Genomic DNA, 15,236 nt, shown 5'->3' on the forward strand with positions numbered 1-15,236 from the left:
TGTGTGTGTGTGTGTGTGTGTGTGTGTGTATTTTTCCCCCCTATTCCTCACCCTCTGCCATTTCCCATGCTCCTCCTTGTTTTTTTTAACCTGGTATGAAAGGAAAATAGTGAGATTTCCACCTTGTATTTCAAAGTTACCAAACTAGACTTTGTAATCTTCCCCCAACTCAGTTAATAGTAACTGCTCAGGTCAAAAGACAGTCATTCCTGAGACCAGCAGTTAGTGTAATGGCTATGTCGCTGGACTCCCACATAGTCGACCGCGGTTCGCGTCCCGGACCCGGTGGCTTAAAACTCACGCCCGGTGCATGTGGGTGCGTTCCCAAGATCCCAAGAGAAGAATGGAGGAGTAGGGATTGCGGCGTGACCATCCCCCCTGGGGGGTGATTTCTCGCTTTCTGTCTCTCTGTCTCTCTGTCTTTCTGGCAAGCACACACACCCTATAGCAAAAACCTCTCCCAAAAAAAAAAAGACAGTTATTCCTTTAAAATTAATTAATTACATTACATTAAATAACATTCTAAGGGGCCAGCAGGTGGTGTGGTGATTAAGGCACTAGACTCAGGGACCAGCAGGTGGCGTGGTGGTTGGGGGCACTGGACTCCCACATGGACGACCATGGTTCGAGTCCCGGACCTGGTGGCTTGCTTTTTCACTTTCTCTCTCTCTTGCTCTGTCCCTCACTTGTCAAAATGAAGTAAAATAAATGAGTAAATAAATAAAGTTAAATAAAATAATGTTTTTAAAAAAAGGCACTAGACTCCCACATGGGTGACCATGATTCAAGTCCCAGACCTGGTGGCTTGCTTTCTCACTTTCCCTCCCTCTTTTGCTCTCTGTCTCCCTCTAGTGGGTGCATGTGCCCTGTAACAAAATTTAAGACAACAATAATAATAATAAATAAAATTAAATAATTTATTTAGTAAAAGTTAAACATTTTTAAGATTTAACTGACAACATTTATACACATTAAAGGTACAATATGATGATCTGATATACATATACATTGTGTAACGATTGCCGCAATCAAATGAATGCATCCATCACCAAAAAGAATTACCACTAGCATTCATATGTGCTTGGCTGTGTATGTGTATGTATGGGTGTAAATAAGGACATTTAAAGTTGTTCTATTATTGAATTTTAAGTAAAAAATAAACAGTATTAGTAACTATAGTCACCATATGTACAATAGATCCCAGAATTTATTCTTATTTTAACTTAAACTTTGTATCTTTTGATCAAAAATTTCTCTCTTCCCTAAGCCCCCAGTCTGAGGCAATTACCATTCTACTCTCTGCTTCTGTGAGTTTGACTTGTTTAGATTCATATATAACTGATATCACACAGTATTTGTCTTTTGGTGCATGACTCTTTTGTACTTAGCATAATGTACTGCATATACACTCATCCACGCAATTTTTCTTGAGCTTCCCTTTCTGTCTGGTCTACAACCAGTCCATCAGCCAATCTTCTTAGCTCTCCTTCAGAATCCATCCAAAATCTGATTTCAAAAGACTACTCCTGGTGGAACCAGCAGTTAGCGTAATGGCTATGTCGCTGGATTCCCACGTAGTCGACCACAGTTCGCGTTCTGGACCCGGTGGCTTCAAACTCACGCCGGGCGCGTGTGCGTGCGTGCCCAAGATCCCGAGAGGAGAATGGAGGAGAAGGGGTTGTAGCGTGACCATCCCCCCTGGGGGGTGATTTCTCGCTTTCTGTCTATGTCTCTCTCTGTCTGTCTGGCAAGCGCACACGCCCTATAGCGAAAACCTCTCCAAAAAAAAAAGACTACTCCTGGGACCAGCAGATGGCGTAATGGTTATGTGGCTGGACTCCCACATGGTCGATTGCAGTTCAAGTCCTGGACCCAGTGGCTTAAAACTCACACCAGGCACATGTGCCTGCATGCCCAAAATCCCAAGAGAAGCTGAGAAAAAAAGACTGCAGCATGGCCATTTCCCCCCACCCCACCCGGCAGGGCTGGGGGTGATTTCTCGATTTCTGTCTGTCTGATGAGCGCACATGCCCTATAGCAAATAAAACTCTTTTCTTTTCCTTTTTTTTGGAGAGATTTTTTTTTTCTTTTTTTGCTATAGGCCGCAAGCATTCACCAGAAAGACAGAGAGAGACAGAGAGACAGGGGGAATGGCCACGCTTCAATCCCTTCTCCTCCATTCTCCCTTCAGGATCTTGGGCACACCTACACACGCGCCCGGCATGAGTTTATGCCCTGGGGCCCAGGACTCAAACCACGGTCAACTACATGGAAGTTCAGAGACATAGCCACTACGCTAACAGCTGGTTCCCCCAAAAAATAAATCTTAAAAAAAAAGACTAAACTACCTCTTATCCAAGGCTTTTACTACCATCACCCGGGTCCAAGCTATTGTATTATCATCATATCTTTCCTGGATTATTGGCATACACTCTTCCTGCTTTCAGTTTTCTGTTCTCTACAGAACAAAGTAGCTTTCTGCCTCAGAGCAAAAGGCAAAGTCCTTACATAGCCTAGCAGGCCTCCAGACTCCCTTTTGCTCTCTAACCAATATCCACCCATCTCTCCCTTCCTCTTCCTTTTCTGATTACACTGTCCTCTTCATCCTCTTCTGTAGTCCTTAAATCTTAAGAGGTAGCATATTCAGAATTTTCAGTCTCTGATTTGAGGTTGTCCAGAGTCCTCAATCTCTTTTGGGGAGACAATGTCCAAAAGCCTCAAACTCTGGGGAAGGGGATTCAGAAACTCGAGGTGAGGGTGTTTGGATGCCTCAATATCTGGTGGGAGGGGGGTCAAGATGCCTCACTCACTTAGGTGCACCTGCCCAAATTCCCCAGGTGTCATTATTGCCCTCTCATTGCACTGCCTATTCCCCAGGATGCAGGGTCTATGAGGACTCCGGGGCTGGTGTCTGTTGAATCACTGGCTCAGCAGTTGGCCTGTCTCTTCTGCCTTTCCCATGGGTGTGATGGAGCAATAGCAGGGCCTCAGGCAAGTGGTCTACCAAACTACCATACAGGTTGTACCAAACTCTAGCTGAAGCTCTGTTCCCAAGATGACACCATGAAGTTCAAGCTTGGGTCCCAAGGACAGGGTGGGGATCTAGTGTGTGTTCCTCTTCTGGCTTAGGGCTCCCACAAGGACTCTGGGCCACTCTCTAGCCTGGACTTGAGATCCGTGTTGAATTTGTGGCTCTTCTTAAGTTGATTGTGCAGGCATCCAAGTTGGGAATGGAGAGTCCTGAGGTATTCTGTTTACCTCTTCCACACAGTGGACAGCTGCCTTCAGCTCTGGGATCCTCACAGTCCAGTAGTTTGTATCCTTGTATGTGCGTTCACCTTGCCAGAGAGACAGAGAGACAGAAAGTGAGAAATCACCCCCCCAGGGGGGATGGCCACGCTTCAATCCCTTCTCCTCCATTCTCCCTTCAGGATCTTGGGCACACCTACACACGCGCCCGGCATGAGTTTATGCCCTGGGGCCCAGGACTCAAACCACGGTCAACTACATGGAAGTTCAGAGACATAGCCACTACGCTAACAGCTGGTTCCCCCAAAAAATAAATCTTAAAAAAAAAGACTAAACTACCTCTTATCCAAGGCTTTTACTACCATCACCCGGGTCCAAGCTATTGTATTATCATCATATCTTTCCTGGATTATTGGCATACACTCTTCCTGCTTTCAGTTTTCTGTTCTCTACAGAACAAAGTAGCTTTCTGCCTCAGAGCAAAAGGCAAAGTCCTTACATAGCCTAGCAGGCCTCCAGACTCCCTTTTGCTCTCTAACCAATATCCACCCATCTCTCCCTTCCTCTTCCTTTTCTGATTACACTGTCCTCTTCATCCTCTTCTGTAGTCCTTAAATCTTAAGAGGTAGCATATTCAGAATTTTCAGTCTCTGATTTGAGGTTGTCCAGAGTCCTCAATCTCTTTTGGGGAGACAATGTCCAAAAGCCTCAAACTCTGGGGAAGGGGATTCAGAAACTCGAGGTGAGGGTGTTTGGATGCCTCAATATCTGGTGGGAGGGGGGTCAAGATGCCTCACTCACTTAGGTGCACCTGCCCAAATTCCCCAGGTGTCATTATTGCCCTCTCATTGCACTGCCTATTCCCCAGGATGCAGGGTCTATGAGGACTCCGGGGCTGGTGTCTGTTGAATCACTGGCTCAGCAGTTGGCCTGTCTCTTCTGCCTTTCCCATGGGTGTGATGGAGCAATAGCAGGGCCTCAGGCAAGTGGTCTACCAAACTACCATACAGGTTGTACCAAACTCTAGCTGAAGCTCTGTTCCCAAGATGACACCATGAAGTTCAAGCTTGGGTCCCAAGGACAGGGTGGGGATCTAGTGTGTGTTCCTCTTCTGGCTTAGGGCTCCCACAAGGACTCTGGGCCACTCTCTAGCCTGGACTTGAGATCCGTGTTGAATTTGTGGCTCTTCTTAAGTTGATTGTGCAGGCATCCAAGTTGGGAATGGAGAGTCCTGAGGTATTCTGTTTACCTCTTCCACACAGTGGACAGCTGCCTTCAGCTCTGGGATCCTCACAGTCCAGTAGTTTGTATCCTTGTATGTACGCTCTCACTTTCTGTCCCTCAGGGTATCTCCCTACTTCCTTGCTGTGTTCAGGTTTTCTCTCCTTGCTCCCCTATTTGAAGTGTAGCCAGTTACCCAGTTATTTTGGTATTTTTCCATGGAGAAGACATCCACTGGATGTCTCTAGTCAGCCTTCTTGGAGCCTATTCTGAGATTTTACTTTTAAAATATTTGGAAACATGTATTGCATACATACCTTGAAAAAACATATTGTGGGAGCTAGCAGGTGGCATGGTGGTTAAATGTGCTGGACTCCCACATGGCCCAACCACAGTTGGGAGTCCTGGACCTGGTGACTTGTTTTATCATTTCCTCTCTCTCTTTCTCTCTCCCTCTCTCTCTCTCTCATCAAATTAAAATAAATAAATAAATAAAGTTAAATTAAAAAGTTCTTTTATTTTTTCAATTTAAAATTTTTTTTTATAATATTGTGACGTTTCTGTTTTTGATAAACAATATCTTAGGGACATGGTTCATTATTAGTCCTCTGAGTGGGTTTTTTTTTCTTTTTTACATTTTTTACTACATTTTCTTTTATACATTCTATCACATTATTTAGCTTACAAAATATTTCAACATGTGAACATTTTTAGAGATGTATGACTGAATATAAATAACAAATCATAAAATTTTTCAAAATTGAAACCATTTTGCTGCCATTCAATAAGACATGTGTTTAAAGAAATCTTCATCCTATTACCCCAATATGTTTACAGTAATGTAAGTATCTCATGGTGAATCTTGTAAACAATATATAGTTGGACACTAAAGGCCATGAAATTATCCTGCTTAGTGTTGTATACAACAGATTATCATATCCGTGTACGTGTTTTTGGGTCTGGGAAATTTTTTCTAAGAAAAAGTTATCTAATATTCATATTAATTTTGTGACTCTTTCAATTAAACAATATATGATTTATTTAGCTCTAAACATTTTCCACACAAATTAATAAAATTTGCTTATATGCCACACCAACTTAAAAAATTATAACATTTTTTACCAATCAGAAAGTCTTAAGCAAATACATCATTAATTTCCTTGAAAAAATACATTATTCTTATAGAAAACTAACCGAATTAAGAATTGTACCCAAGGGGCCACCAATTGGCATGGTGGTTAAGGCACTGGACTCCCATAACTGTGGTTTGAGTCCCAGACTGGGTTACTTGCTCTCTTTCTGTCACTCTGTCTCTCTCTCTGGTGAGCACAAGTGCCCTATAGAAACCTTAAAATAAATAAATAAATAAATAAATAAAATTAAATAAATCATTCTTTTTAAAAAATGTATCCAAATGTTCTATTCTTTATGACCAATAGCAACATAAACTATGTTTCCAAATCTTTCTTTTAAATTAAGATTGGATTTTCCAATATGTTTATGAAAATGATTAAACATGGTATATTTGCTTTTCTATTCATAAATGGTGCTTTTAAATCTAATGAATACTATATTAAAGCATAGCAATTGCACCAATTCATGAAGCTAAACAAACACTTCTCCAAATAAGACAAAAGACAGTCATGAAGCATTAACAGCTTTAGAATAAAACAGGCCCATTATAAAGTTTGAAACTACTTTTTAATTTAACAAAACTTAGACTGTGAGACAGCTACATCAAAAAGATATATCTATAGGGACCAGAAGATAGTGTAATGATTACGTTGCTGGGCTCCCATGTAGTTGACCGCTATTCAAGTCCCAAACATAGCTTAAAACTCACACCATCCAGCAATTCCACTCCTGAGTATCTACCCAAAGGACAGAAGAATTCTTCATCAGAAAAATGCTTGCACATCGATGTTTATTGTGGCATTATTCACAATTGCTAAAACATGGAACCAAACCAAATGCCCACAAACAGATGAATAGATTGAAAAACTGTGGTACATATATTCTACGAAATACTACTCAGCCATAAAAGACTACAAGACCCAGTCTTTTGACAGAAAGTAGATGAATATGGAAGATTTATTGCGGAATGAAGCAAGCCAGGCTATGAAGGAGAGACATTGTATGCCCCCACTTAATATATACTGAGTGTTCACACTCTATGACTAAAACTGAATGTCTAAAGGATATAGAAACACAGAAAATGGTTGTGAATACCAGATATAGTGTGGGAAGAGAGTGGGTTAAGGAGTAGAGCCTGAGAAAGGACATTTAGAAGAAAAATAAAGAGCCAAAGCATTAATAGGACAAAGAAATGGGTTATTAACTGTTGAAGATAAATTTACAGTATTATCAATTGGACTGGTGAGAAATGTACACATGTTGGAATATTGACTTTGCAAGCTAAATAATGTGATTGAATGTATAAAAGAACTTGAAATTAAAAAAAAAAAAAAACCTCACACTAGGCAAAAATCCCAAGAGGAGAATGGAAAAGATTGTGACATGGTCATCTCCCCAGGAGGTGATTTCTCACTTTCTGTCTCTCTGTCTCTGTCTCCCTGGTGAGTGCATACACTCTATAGCAAAAATCTCTCTAAACACACATACATATTTATATAATAAAATATATATTCATATATATATAATATTTTCTTATTTCCAGTCCTATGGCAAGTGAAAAACTTCTAACAGAAAAATATATATAGCTTGAGATTTCATATCCCAAAATGGTGGTAATAACCCTTTATGTCTGTAATGAAGAATTAACTAATTTAAGTAAAATATTTAAAATAGTCCTTAGCACACAGAAATAAATGTTAGCTATGGCAATTGTTATGTATAACAGCAAAATATATCAAATAAAAAGGTATTTTTACAATGCACTGCACTGTTTTCTTTAAATTTCATTAGAATTTAATAAAATTTCACACATTACCATTTCATCTGTCTTGTTTCTTGGAGACTGTTGATGTGTAATATTTGACTTTGTCTTTTCTGCAGTTTTCTGAGTAGCTGGCTTATATCGCTCTTTCATTTCAGTTTCATATTGCTGATGTTTTAGCTTGTATTTATCTGTTGGTGCCGATAAATTTTCAGATATTATGTCCTGTTCCTGGAGGTAAAAGGAAAAAGCATGATATTCACTAGGAAAAAAAAAATCAAAACAACCATTAATTTTTCTTATTGACATTAATGTGCTTATCATTTTGATTCATATTTATACCTAGGAAACAAATTATTATAAACAGGGTTTATATTTAGCTGGTATGGCAAAACTGACCAATCAGAGCAAGCACAATGGCTCAGAATGGGCATTGGCTTTACTTAAAGTAGCCTATGTTATGTTTCACAACTGATGATCAGTCCTGAACCTAAAAATATCTGAGAGTAGAAAAATCAACTTTTCTTCACATAGGCTTCCCCCTCCCAGAACTCTACTATCAGTCTTCTAAAATAGTCAGAAGAATTAAAAATCACTGATACAGAGACAAGCAGTTGGTGTAATGGCTATGTCACTGGACTCCCATGGATCAAGTCCGGACCTGGTGCCTTAAACTCATGCTGGGCACGTGTGTGTGCGCGCCCAAGATCCCAAGAGGAGAATGGAGGAGAAGGTATTGCAGCATAGCCATCCCTCCTGGGGGGTGATTTCTCGCCTTCTGTCTCTCTGTCTCTCTCTGTCTCTGGAGAGTGCATGTGCCCTATAACAAATACCTCTCAAAAAAAAAAAAAAAAAGTCAAAAATCACTGATACCAAGTAACACTGGTCGCCACTTCTGGCCTATTTTGGCATTCTACCTTAGAAGGTATTATTTGGTTCCCTGCCCCATTTCCATGGAAGTGAGAGGCAATGAAGTCAGAGGCTGAAAAAAATCTAAAGGAAGTAATAAACAAGTACAAAAAGAGAGAGAGGCAGTCACTTCAAAGGAAGCATTTAATTCTACCATATGATCCAGCAATCCCATTCCTTGGTATTCACCCAAAAGACAGAAGAATTCATAATCGGAAAAGTGCTTGCATGTCGATGTTTCTTATGGCATTACTCACAATTACTAAGACATGGAACCAACCCAAATGCCCACAAACAGATGAATGGATTGAAAAACTGTGGCACATATATTCTATGGAATACTATTCAGCCATAAAAAAACTAATAAGACCCTGGCTTTTGACAGAAAGTGGATGAATATGGAAGATTTACTGCTGAGTGAAGCAAATCAGGCTATGAAGGAGACACATTGTATATCTCTACTCAATATATACTGAGTGTCTGCACTCTATGCCCAAAACTGAATGACTAAAGGATATAAAAACATAGTAAATGGTTGTGAATACCAGATACAGTGTGGGAAGATGGTGAGTAAAGTAATAAGTCTGAGGAAGGACACTAAGGAGAAATATGGAGAGGCAAAGCATTTACGGGACAAAGAAATGGGTTATTATCTGTTGAAGATAACTTTATAGTATTGTCGGCTAGACTGGTGAGAAATGTATACATGTTGGAATATTCACTTTGCAAGCTAAATAACATGATTGAATGTACAAAATAAATTGAAATAAAATAAAATAAAAAGTGTTTAAAGCCAGTCCAACCTGTAAAACATATTGAGGGTATCCATGTATAATCCAGAAGAAAAGGATGAGGCAGTCTTCAGGGGGAAACATAGCAAGATACAGATTCATGGTGGCATTCATGCGATTTTCCAAATGAGATCAGGGAGAAAGAACATGAATAAAGCCAGCTACAAGAGGAATGCTACCAAAGACAGAAAAGTGAACCCTACTTATCAAATACTAGTCAGAACTTATATTTATCACATGAAATAAAACACTAGATATTGTTCAAAGTATGAACATGTCCCAAGGACACCTTGGAACAGGTAGAGTCAGTTACTCCACAATATCCTAGTCGCCTAAGGTATGAGTCAATTTCCAAGAGACCAATCTTACAATGTTAAAATAGGAGGTCTGATCTCATATTCTGCCATGTTTTTTTTTAATCTTGAATTTCACATTAGAATATACCTGCACTTTACCAATTTTTTTTCATGATAGAGAGTGCACACATACAAGTACACACATGAACAAGAAAAAGAAAGAAATAGAGAAAGGAGCATCTTCAAAGGGGTCTTATCGCATCTAATCCCCTTTCCCCAACCTTTCAGTAGGATCCTGTCCACCTGCACACACACGCCTGGCATGTTTTCAAAACAGTCCAGGAATCTGAACCCACAGTCAGCAATGTGGTTTCTAGCCTTGCAGGGTGGAACCACCGCAGCTCTGCCTCCTTTACCAATTTTACAATAGATTTTCAAAATACTATTCCTATATGTGAAAAATTGATAAGGCAAAGTGAAATCATTTCAACATTATAGTTTGAGATTTTAGTATATAAATTACCTAAACCAGGCAAAATGTAGATGGAACCTAATGGAATTTCTGGATTAAGAACAGTGTTAACATGTACTATAATTCTGACAGTTGGTCGGCCACAAGCACACAAATACAAACCAGTTCAATTATAAACTATTGAGCACAAGGTATTTGTAATGATGTAACTAAACCAGTAGCAGAAGATGAACTTGGTGGGTTTAAAAAGAATATGTGGTGAACTAAGTGGAATATATGGAAAATCACCCTAAAAAAATAAAGCTCAATGATAGTTAATATATGCTATATGAAATATTGTGTTTTAATACTTATTACAGAAAGAGTAAAATTTACCTCCTCATCAGAGTCAACAAGGCTTCCCAAATCAAGTCGGGGGACCCTAAAAGAAATAATCTATGCATCACATGACATTTTAAAATGAAACTTTAAGAATTGCTGATCTTACATATTATATCATAAATAAAAAGGTGCACTGAAGTACACTGGTGTGCTGGCTCCGAATGGCTTGTGATAGGCTTTTGTTTGATGTTTAATCGTTTTCTGGTCTTGTTAAGCAGAGCCAATAGTTTAAATTTAATTATATAAATGTATAATTAAATTATGTGAAAAACAAAAGTAGTAAATACTCAAAACTCATCACTTCCTAATAATTGTATGGTGTTTCACTATTATCTGAGGTCTAGAGGTTAAGTGTATCGTGTCTGTATGAATAAATAGTGAACATCTCTTTCCCACTCTGTGCTCACTAATGTTACATAGCATGAAATCAGCCACGGCAGGATAATTTACACTGAAATTGGTAAATGTCTGACTCAGGATTTGACTTACTATTTCATTGATTTATGAGGCTTCAGAAAGTGGTGGAGAAAAATGTTAGTAATGCAGATTAAATTTAAAAGTATATCATGTCTATAACTATTACACAGTGAATAGCACAAAACAACTGAGGAAATATTATTTCAGTATTCAAAACTATTATTTAATTCAGCAAATCACTTTACAGTAAATGAAAATACCAACCAACATTCATATTGCAATTATACTGGTTCATAAATTGTATCCATAGTTTTACTGGAGACACAGAGTTCAGGGAAAAAAAAAAAAAGAGAGAAGAAAGAAAGCCTTCTGTGAGAATCAATTGGCTGTATAGTATTTAAGTAGTTTACATTTTTATTAGTATTTGTAAACTTGCTACATATGCTACAGCCTTGCTACATATGCAACAGTCTTGCTAAATATCCTTTATATCAGTAAAAGTTGTAATCAACTTAAAATATACATAAGTTTGTTTATAATGAACAAATAAAACTTTCAATACTCTCAGAAAATCACTCAAACATTTACCAACACACAAGTAGACCCACTCATTGTTACATATGCAGTAGCTTGTATCTAGAACTTGAATATAATTCTGTCCTTTAGTCTAGATGAGCATATAGATATTTATTTCATAAAACCACACAAAAATTGTGGTCAATTTTTTTGTTTTTGTTTTTGTTTTTGGAGAGGTTTTTGCTATAGGGCGCGTGCACTTGCCAGACAGACAGAGAGAGACAGAGAGACAGAAAGTGAGAAATCACCCCCCAGGGGGGATGGCCACGCCACAATCCCTTCTCCTCCATTCTCCTCTTGGGATCTTGGGCACGCACGCACACACGCCCAGCGTGAGTTTAAGCCACTGGGTCAGGGACTCGAACCGCGGTTGACTATGTGGGAGTCCAGCGACATAGCCATTACGCTAACTGCTGGTCCCCTTGTGGTCATGTTTAATCTAAAAAAATCCAACATCATGTGGTTCAGACTAGCTAATTACTAAATGTTTTCATTTCTATTTTTTGAGAAGTCCTGTAGCCTGAAATATTTGAAGGACTATAGATTTAAAAGGCAAAAATATTAAACAAATTATATATTCTAGATCAAAAATAAAACAATAAGATTGACAAAATGGTCATATTCCTTAAGATTAAAATACAGATATATTTACCATTAAATTATAAAATAAAATATTTTATATATTTCATTAAAAATGCATTGAGCTGAATTTTCTAAATAGAAATACTTTAACTTCTTTAGAAAAATTTAACCATATATTAAAGAAAATAAAATGAAAGAAGTGTTACCCATAATACTACTTCCTATCACAAGATGTATCTTAATTTTGTCATAGTAACTTTCAGGACATCCATATACAGATTTTTCATGGTTCACAATCACAGCTACATAAATACTTTTACTCTCTTTTTTAACTTGTCAACATATCATATATAATTGACCACTAAACAGTTCAAATGTAAAGAAATGTGACTTACACGGGTGGACAAGGATTCTGGATTGCCTGAGATCTGGAAGCCCATCCTTGCTTTAATTCAAAAAGAAAAGAAAAACAAAGTGTGAATCAGTCTCTATAGATGCTTTATACTCTAAAAGCTCAGTAATGAGTCAACACAATAAAGCTAATTATAATTTTTCTCAGGAAAGTCCAGAAGAAATACTTAAACTCCTCTCTAGTATACTTGAAACAGAAATAAAATGATATGCAAGACAGATAATCCCTCCCATAGCATTCTGTCAAAGAAGGCATGTGCTCAAATAAACAGTAATTGAATAATAAGTGTATAACAGAGCAACGACATAACGTGTTCCTAACCTGCTCAAGGGAATTGAGGGAGTTCTGAAGGAGGAAGAGTAATTAACCAGATGAAAAGAGAAGGAAGAAACTTGCACTGTATAGGCCCAGAGGAGGAGTGAGCATTTGGGAAGGGATGTAATCAAGGCTCTCAGGACACAGGGACCAGAGATCTCGCATTGTAATAAAAGCTAAGGAATTTGGACCTTGTCCTAACCTTTAAGAGGAAGATAATGCAGAGATATATTCATGTGCTTGTAAATGTCCAACTTTATTTCTAAAAAAGACATGTGCAAAGACACGAAAATTATTGCCACCATGAAATAAGAAATATGTATAAGTTTTAAGAAAAGTTCAAGTTAATAAAAATAGGAAATAATTCACCAATCAGCACTTACACTGTTCTTTTGAAATGTTGCCTAATTTATGACTTTTTACCATATTGATAGCAAATGTAGAAATTATATTCAAGACGGTGCCTATCAAAATTATGTATATTCTTCTAATGAACAGAGATATAATTCCTCATTTAATCACTACCCTCCATATTTAATCATTCCTTCTTCTTTGAATCTTCATATTTTGTATATTTCCATAGCAAAATTTAACAATGTTGGAATTATAAATCTTGCCTACAAATCTAGAGGCCCTTGAGAGAATCTCCATCTCATTTACTGCTGGGTCTTTAACACGTAGCATTGTGCTAAGCATATTATGCATGCAAATCAAATTTTTTTAAAAAACGCAGTCATTATGATTTCATTTTAAATAAGCATAATGTTTGTTTTATGATCTTTCAAGACACCTCTGAATATAAATTACATTGCATATCCTAAAATATAACTATTAAAAGTGTATTTAGAGGGCCAGTCAAGTGACATGGTGGTTAAGGTAGCCGGATCCCGCATGACTGAGTGTAAAGTTCAAGTCCTGAACCTAGAGACTTGGAAAATATGTCAGGCACATGTGAGTGCACGGCCAAAATCCCAGAAGGTGAGGAGAGATGAAGGGATTGTGGTGTGGCCATCCTCACTGAGGGAGTGATTTCTCACTTTCCCTCTCCCTCTTTCTCTCACTTTGTATCTCTCTGGCTAGTGTACCTGCCCTATAGCAAAAAAAAAAAGAAAAGAAAAAAGAAAGTTTTATAAAGTAGATTTAGAGTTTTTAATAATATGGAAAGTACTTATGCTTTATGCTACATAAAAAAGCATGACACAAAATTATATATGCAGTTTATAATGGTGTGGCAATTATGCATAAATCCACCAAGACATCAATGGGGTACACCTGATTTTAAAAGACTGACATTTTCAGGACCAGCAGAAGGTGTAATGGTTACATCGCTAGATTCTCATTATAGTTAACCACAGTTCAAGTCTCAGACCCAGTGGCTTAAAACTTACGCAGGGCATGTGTGTGTGTGTGTGCATGCAAAATCCCAAGAGGAGAATGAAGGAGAAGGGATTGCAGCATGGTCATAGCTCCTGGGGGGGGGGGGTGATTTTTCACTTTCTTTCTGTCTCTCTTGTGAGTGCATCCACACTATAGCCAAAATCTTTCTTAAAAAAAAAAAAAGAAAGAAAAGAAATGTTGACATTTTCACCTGTGTACTATTTTTCTTTCTTAAATATTTTTCTAGACACACACACAATTTGAAATAACAATAATAAAGAAATAAGTTTAATTTTTAAAGGTAAACTAACTTAAGAATGGCAAGTTTTCAGATAATAATCATCTTCAATTTTGGTGGCTCCATTCTTTAATTATTTTTTTTCTTTAGAGAGATTTTTGCTACAGGGCATGTGCACTTGCCACAGAGACAGAGGGAGACAGATAGACAGAAAGTGAGAAATCAGCCCCCGGGGGGGATAACCACACCACAATCCCTTCTCCTCCATTCTCCTCTTGGAATTTTGGGCAGGCACGCACATGTGCCTAGTGTGAGTTTGAAGCCACCATTTCTTGGAATCCAACAGCAGTCAACTATGTGAGAGTCCAATGACATAACCATTCTGCCATCTATTGGTTCCCCATTCTTTAAATTTAAGAAAGATCAGTCTTACTATTCATGAATATAAATGGTTGTAAAAACATGAATAGTCAAACATTAATAAGTCACTCTGCAAAAGGAAAATTATATAGCTTACATACTTGCAGTGGCTTCTTTCTTCCAAAAAATGGCTGAGTTTGGCTCCTGGAAGAAGCAGCAACTCCTTTACTCTTTAAATCCATTCAAGTTCGTTTATCTACCATGCAGTATACTTTGGAAAAAGTAAAATAAATATAAAATGATTACCCTAACTCAAATTCTCAGTAAGCCATACAAATTACATACTACTACTATACGAAAAGAAATCATATGGTTAATCTTTTTTTTTTTACCAAAATCCACTGTTTATAAGGCAATTTGCATTATGTTCTATGGTGAGCTGAATAACAGGTTCCCAAAGAGGTCCACTTCTTAATCCTTAGGTTCTGTAAATATGTTGCTTTACAAGAGAAACAAAAAGAACACAAAACAAAAAACTCCTCAGATGTGACTGAAAATTTTGAAATGGAAAGACCATCCTGAGTTATATGGTGAGCTTAATGTAACCACCAGGGTCCTTATAAGAGTGAAGCAGTAGGGGGAGAGTGCAAGGAAAGAGATTAAAAACGGATAATAGAGAGGCAAGACATTTACGGGACACAGAAATGGAGTATTATCTGTTGATGATAACGTGTTTTGCATCCT

At 37.9% G+C, this 15,236-nt stretch overlaps 1 protein-coding gene across 1 annotated transcript in view; it reads right to left on the minus strand.

Annotated features, from left to right (window-relative positions):
* CAPS2 (calcyphosine 2) overlaps nucleotides 1-14,755 on the minus strand; it is a 63,230-nt gene extending 48,475 nt beyond the window's left edge. Inside the window, 4 exon segments of the mRNA XM_006142846.2 lie at nucleotides 7,421-7,597; nucleotides 10,210-10,255; nucleotides 12,186-12,235; nucleotides 14,654-14,755. Coding sequence (XP_006142908.1) covers nucleotides 7,421-7,597; nucleotides 10,210-10,255; nucleotides 12,186-12,235; nucleotides 14,654-14,755 — 375 coding nt within the window.
* Between the last annotated feature and the right edge of the window lie 481 nt (nucleotides 14,756-15,236).

Source organism: Tupaia chinensis, unplaced genomic scaffold (genome assembly GCF_000334495.1).
Source record: "Tupaia chinensis unplaced genomic scaffold, TupChi_1.0 Scaffold000085_1, whole genome shotgun sequence".
In the NCBI taxonomy this organism is placed as follows: Eukaryota; Metazoa; Chordata; class Mammalia; order Scandentia; family Tupaiidae; genus Tupaia; species Tupaia belangeri.